This window comes from Hippopotamus amphibius, chromosome 1 (genome assembly GCF_030028045.1).
Source record: "Hippopotamus amphibius kiboko isolate mHipAmp2 chromosome 1, mHipAmp2.hap2, whole genome shotgun sequence".
NCBI classification, from domain to species: Eukaryota; Metazoa; Chordata; class Mammalia; order Artiodactyla; family Hippopotamidae; genus Hippopotamus; species Hippopotamus amphibius.
In genome coordinates, this window is record NC_080186.1 from 111,446,225 (window position 1) to 111,452,343 (window position 6,119).

At 54.1% G+C, this 6,119-nt stretch overlaps 1 protein-coding gene across 1 annotated transcript; it reads left to right on the forward strand.

Annotated features, from left to right (window-relative positions):
• The first annotated feature begins 2,415 nt into the window (after positions 1 to 2,415).
• On the forward strand, positions 2,416 to 3,906 carry ANKRD34A (ankyrin repeat domain 34A). The gene has a single exon (XM_057721113.1). It carries the CDS (start codon positions 2,416 to 2,418, stop codon positions 3,904 to 3,906), a length of 1,491 nt encoding a protein of 496 aa, XP_057577096.1.
• The last annotated feature ends 2,213 nt before the right edge of the window (positions 3,907 to 6,119 follow it).

Here is a 6,119-nt window from a genome sequence, read left to right on the forward strand (position 1 = left end):
AAGGATTAGGAATCAGATAACCAGAGCGGAGGAGGCAGGGCAGGAGTCCAGTGTGTCCTGTATTTTCCACTGCCTTCCAGTTCCTCTTAGCTCTTGGTAAAAAGGGGCACGGTGGGAAGAGGAATCCCACTTTCACAAAAACAAACAAACAGAGGGAAAGAGTTCAGAGTAGAGATAGAATCTAGAAGTTAGTCAAGAACAATAACCCAGACGTCAGAGAAAATAGCCCTGGGAGTGAAGCCTCTGGACTGGGAAGGCTATGTAGGTGGAGTGGCAAGCACCCAGTCTTTGGAATAGGACAGAAACAGAGCTGTGAGGCTTTGGAGAACTTGCTTAACTTTACTAAGTCTCAATTGCTTCATATATAACAAGAAAATTCCTACCTTATAGAGTTGTTGAGGATTGGAGATAATGTATGTAAAGTACTTGGCACATGGTTGGTTTCCAATAAATGGTAGCTAGTGAAAATGGGTAGCTTCCCTGCAAGTATTTCTCTCTCCTCCTTCTCCAGGAGCATTGTATCTTGTGTCTGGTAGCCTCCAGCCTCTGAATTACCTCAGGTGAGTTTTCCAAATCCTTAGGATTTTTTCCTCACTCCCCCTCCCACTACCCCTGATGTCTTCCAGCTGGACACAAACTCATTCCTAAAATATGCAGATGGCAGCTATGGTAACCATGGAGACAGGGCAGGTGGTGGGGAGAGGCAGAGACAGACAGTGAGAGAAACCGACTGCTACAGACAGAGAGAAAGAAGACTTTAAGGAGCCTAGTCTTAGGATTCAAACAGAAACCTTTAAGCAAGATGGAAAAATAATGAGTCTAAGCAAGACTGAGAGTAAAGAGATGCAGTGAGAGAGGATGTGTTAGAAGGTTCACTCTTCTCTGCCCCTCTTCTATCTCTCTCCCTCTTACCCCTCCAAGAATATGAGGAGCAGGCATCTGGGAGTGCCTCTTACTGTATCTAAAAATGACCCCAGATATCCAACCTTCTCATACTTATCTAAGAGGTCTGTACAAGGGAGCTGAGGTCCAAGTTTATTTGTGGTACATGTTCCACATTGGGGGGGGGGGAGGTGGAATGAAGATGTATAGCTGTGTTTGACTCCAGCTCCCCCTGACATTTAAACTACGAGAAGGCAGCCAGATCTCTTGCCTCTCTCTGCACACTAAGGACTCCTGCTGTGGATCCCCATCTCCTCTCTCCAGGCTTCTGCGCAGTGTGCCATGTGTTGTGTTTGGCAGGTCAGATCTGGCGCACCGGCGAGCATCACCACACCAAGCTCGGAGAACAGGGATCTGTTGAAGCTCAATGAAGAACTGGGATGGTCCCAGTCTGGGTCGCGGAGGAGTCTCCTAAGGAACACTTAGGTTTGTTGTGACTGAGGGGAGGTCGGCTAAGCAAGGGAAGTCAGGATTGGAGCCTCTAGCTTTTGAGGGTTTATGTGTGCATGGGTGGGGTAACGGTTTGGTGCCCGACGCCCCCACCCTCAGAGACTAGGCTATAAATAGCGAGTCAGAGCTCCGCCCCCCCCCCCCCCCAGCTTCTCTCCTCCAGAGCCGGCGCTGTGCCCGGGGCGCAACGGGAGGAGGGACCAGGATTCTGTGCCCGGGCGCAGATACTGACACCAAGGGAATCCGGGTGCCCACCCCCACGCCATGTGGGCCCCCAGGAACCCGGCTCCGCCACCCCAGCTGCCCCGTGGCCCTGGCCTCAGTCCTGGCCCGGCGGAGATTCTGCGGACATACAGGTATCTATTTGGGTGCACAGTCTGGGAGGGGAAAGAGCAAGGAGTGATGGGGGATATAGCAGGAGCAAAAGAAACCCCCAATTCTCCCCCCACCCGTTTTAGGTCCCAAACGCAAGCTGCCTCCCTCCCCCCATTCAGTTTGTGGGGCTGTGGCAACCTAAAAGAGGTTAGGAATGGGACTGTGTGTGTGAATGTATGGGTGCATGTGTGTGGGTGGGTGGCGTTCAGCATCCTAGAAAGGGGGATTCCAAGTACGGATAAGAAAAGGGGGATGCTGGAAAGGTCTGATAAGCCGTGGGGTGAGGGTGGGGGTGCGCATATCCTGCGCGTGCACGCACGCATTTGCACGCGCGCTCGTCCTTCAATGCGGGTGCACCCTTCCCACCTCCTCAGGCATGCGCTGGGGGGATGGGGGCGGCTCAAAGGCATGAGTTAGAAGAAGGACTGTGCGCCGTGCGGTGGAGATCTCCCCCGCCCCACGCCGCTCCTTCCACCCGTGCCTCAGTTTCCCTGCCTGAATCAGTAAATAAGATCTTTCTCTTTTTTTGCAGGGATTGGCTTCGCCACTGAGCCCTCAGGCCTCTGCCAGCCGCCACCCCCACTCCCCTAGCCATCCTCGGCAGGTCCCAGTCCCAGCTCCATCGGTGCTTTCGCCCCAGCGGCAGCTATGCTGCACACCGAGGGCCACGCTCTTCTTCGGGCCGTGGGTCAGGGTAAGCTCCGCTTGGCCCGTTTGCTTCTGGAGGGGGGCGCCTACGTGAATGAGGGTGATGCCCAAGGGGAGACTGCGCTAATGGCGGCCTGTCGGGCCCGCTACGACGACCCCCAGAACAAGGCACGCATGGTACGCTACCTTCTGGAGCAAGGCGCGGACCCCAACATCGCAGATCGCCTAGGGCGCACGGCACTCATGCACGCTTGCGCCGGCGGCGGGGGCGCCGCGGTGGCCTCCCTGCTCCTTGCCCATGGCGCAGACCCCTCAGTCCGAGATCACGCTGGCGCCTCGGCGCTTGTCCACGCCCTGGACCGCGGGGATCGCGAGACCCTTGCCACGCTGCTGGACGCCTGTAAGGCCAAGGGCACGGAGGTCATCATCATCACCACCGACACCTCGCCCTCGGGCACCAAGAAGACTCGGCAGTATCTCAATTCCCCACCATCCCCGGGGGTGGAGGACCCCGCTCCCGCTCCCCCTAGCCCGGGGATCTGCACGTCGCCTTCGGAAATCCAACTGCAGAATGCAGGAGTAGGAGGACGGGGATTGTTATCCCCTCGCGCCCAGGAAGAAGAGGAGAAGCGGGACATATTTGAATTCCCTCTTCCTAAGCCCCCCGATGACCCCTCCCCTTCTGAGCCACTCCCCAAACCACCCCGTCATCCTCCAAAACCACTCAAAAGGCTCAACTCCGAGCCCTGGGGCCTAGTGGCCCCTCCTCAACCAGTCCCTCCTGCGGAAGGGAGGCCGGGGATCGAGCGCCTGACCACCGAATTCAACGGCCTGACCCTGACGGGTCGACCGCGTCTTTCCAGACGTCATAGCACTGAAGGCCCAGAGGACCCGCCCCCGTGGGCGGAGAAAGTGACGGGCGGGGGTCCTCTCTCTCGCCGAAACACAGCGCCAGAAGGTCAGGAGTCTGGCCCCCCTTCAGGGCTGAGGCAGAAACTGAGCCGCATGGATCCTGTGGAGCTCGATACCCCCGGAAATCTTTGCCCCGACTCGCCGGAGTGCAGCCGCCCGTCCCTGGAGCGGCGCAGATACAGCGCCTCCCCGCTGACCCTCCCTCCAGCCGGCTCGGTTCCCTCCCCGCGCCAGTCCCAGGAGAGTCTGCCTGGGGCTGTGTCTCCGCTGAGCGGGCGGAGGCGAAGTCCGGGGTTGCTGGAGCGGAGGGGCTCGGGGACGTTGCTTCTGGACCACATCGCGCAAACACGGCCTGGTTTCCTGCCCCCGCTCAATGTCAGCCCCCACCCTCCCATCCCCGACATTCGCCCCCAGCCCGGAGGTCGGGCGCCTTCGCTGCCCGCCCCTCCCCAGGCTGGGGCGCCAGGCTCTCCCAGGACCAAGCGCAAGTTGGTGAGGCGCCACTCCATGCAGACTGAGCAGATCCGCCTGCTAGGGGGCTTCCAGAGTCTAGGCGGGCCAGGGGAGCCTGGGCGCTGAGGAGTGAGAGGAGCCAAGGAGGGTGGGATCAGGACCTTGGGACGGGTGGCAGAACCAGCTCACACACACACCACGGACATAGGGGTCTCTTGCATGTGCTCATGGGCACGGTGCACGCACATATGGGTAAACATGTGTCCACAAGCACAGTACTTGTATTTGCAGGGAAGGGTAAGTACTCTATTTATTGGGCATATAGACACATGCATTCATGCCCTGGTCATTTCACATGCATATGGGAATTACTCGTGCCCACAGGCACGACACACACAGGACCACTTGTGCTAGGGCCCCAAAGGGTCCCAAACTCACTTGCATTTGTTCAGAAGCACTAGGGAGCCCCTCCTCATGGGTAGTCTCCAATCTCTTTGCCCTGCAATAGTAATCCCTTGCTTTCCATGTATGCCCTGCAACACAGCCCACACATGATTTTGGACACTCTACCCTCCATGAATATCCCACCCCATTCTGCAGGTCTTGCTTCTCTCTCCAGGCTTGGCTCCTTGTTCACACCCTGCTTCCAGCCCTAACCACTTTGTAGGATATCTTCCTCACTCTCCTTGGGAATTTCTTGCAGCAACCCCAGCCTCAGTTCTGCTGCTGCCCTTCCTGCTCTCAGCTTTACCTCTCAGCTTCCTGCTTTTTCTTCCCACCCTGTTCCCCCAACCAGTACAACAGGTTGTCTCATTTTCCCAGGAGGTGGGTCATGGGCTCTAAGCTGCTCTTCTGTCTGTCTGAGCTTATGAACACCCCCACAGGTAGAAGTGGGGAGTAACCCCAAATCACTTCTCTCTCCACTTGACATATCAAATAAATGTGTTCAGAAGTCTCTGTTTTGTCACTTCTGCTGGGGGTGGAGGGTGTGGGGAATGAGGAATAGGGAGGGAAGGTGATGCTAACTAGAGCTATAATGATCTAGGGGATACTTCGCGGTTCCAACCACCTTCTTTCCAGGAAACCAACTGTGGTTGTAGAAGAAAAGGCAAGTGTTCCATGTCCTGAAGGTTTAAAAGCATCTGATAGATTTTCATTTCCCTCAGTCTCCCCCATGTCCATCCTCAAATTCTTTAACTTAAGATTCCTACAAAGAATCCCTCCCTCCACCATCAGCAGATATATCCCAGTAGATTAACTGTTCCTCTTTCAAGCTTCCTATGTCTTGACCACTCACAGTTTTTCCTTGGGGGCCTAACTTTCATCTCACTGGTGCGTTTCATCCATTTTCTTCTATTTCTGACTTCTGTTTCCCCATCCTTGAGTTCTGAGCCACTGTAGGGTGGAGAGAGAGAGAGAGAGGGAGGGAAATAGTATAATCTCACCGAGGTAAAAATGGTATGATAGTCAACTGACAGAGGGTGTGTGTGTGTGTGTGTGTGTGTGTGTGTGTGTGTGTGTGTTTGTACGTGCATAAGAGTAATTGGAGGAACCCAGCCTGACAGCTACCTGTGAACAAAGGTACCTGTCTTAATCTGCCCCCTGGACCTTTAAGCTTGCTGGGTTTTTTTCCTATATTCTAACTCTTCCTTGCTCTAATGAGAGGTAAGGAAGCAACCCATTCTACTCTTTCTTACTCCCTCCCTCAACTTAGAACAGGTGAAATCAGAAAATTAACCAATGATGTGGTATAACGAAAAGATTAAAATATTGGGAATCAGAAGATCTACATCTGAACCCTCCTTTGCCATCTCCCGGCTATTTAATTTTGGACAATTTATCTAGCCTCTCTGTCAGTTTCCTTATCCGTAAAATAATAAAATCTAGTTAGTGACTGTGATTATTAGATAAGAACGCACTGAATAGTGTCTGACATACAGTAAGTGTATGTTCATTAAATGTCAGTATCTTCCCTTGCTTTAGCGCTCCGCCACCAATTGCATGTGATCTTGGAAAAGTCAAGTCACTGCTCTGAGCCAGTTTCCTCATCTACATCTGTAAAACGAAGTGGTCAGACAAAGGCTCTCTAAGAATCCTCTCACTCTGTCTACAGTTCTCCCAGCCATACATCCAGGCTTTTTCTTTTTTTTTTTTTCTTCTTCTTCTTTTTCCCCTTTCTTCTCTAGCCTCGCCCCAGGGCTCCTGCCGGATTTCTACTACTCCGCACAGGACACCCAAAGACTCGCCCAAGCTAAGCTTCTCCCCTGGAGAAAGTATCGCCTTTTCTCTTTGTAATTGGTTGCAGAGAACCTCCGCCCTCCTCAATAATTTGCCTATGG

Excerpts from the sequence above, each read along its gene's own strand:
- ANKRD34A (XM_057721113.1), top strand. The coding sequence starts at position 2,416 with ATGCTGCACACCGAGGGCCACGCTCTTCTTCGGGCCGTGGGTCAGGGT.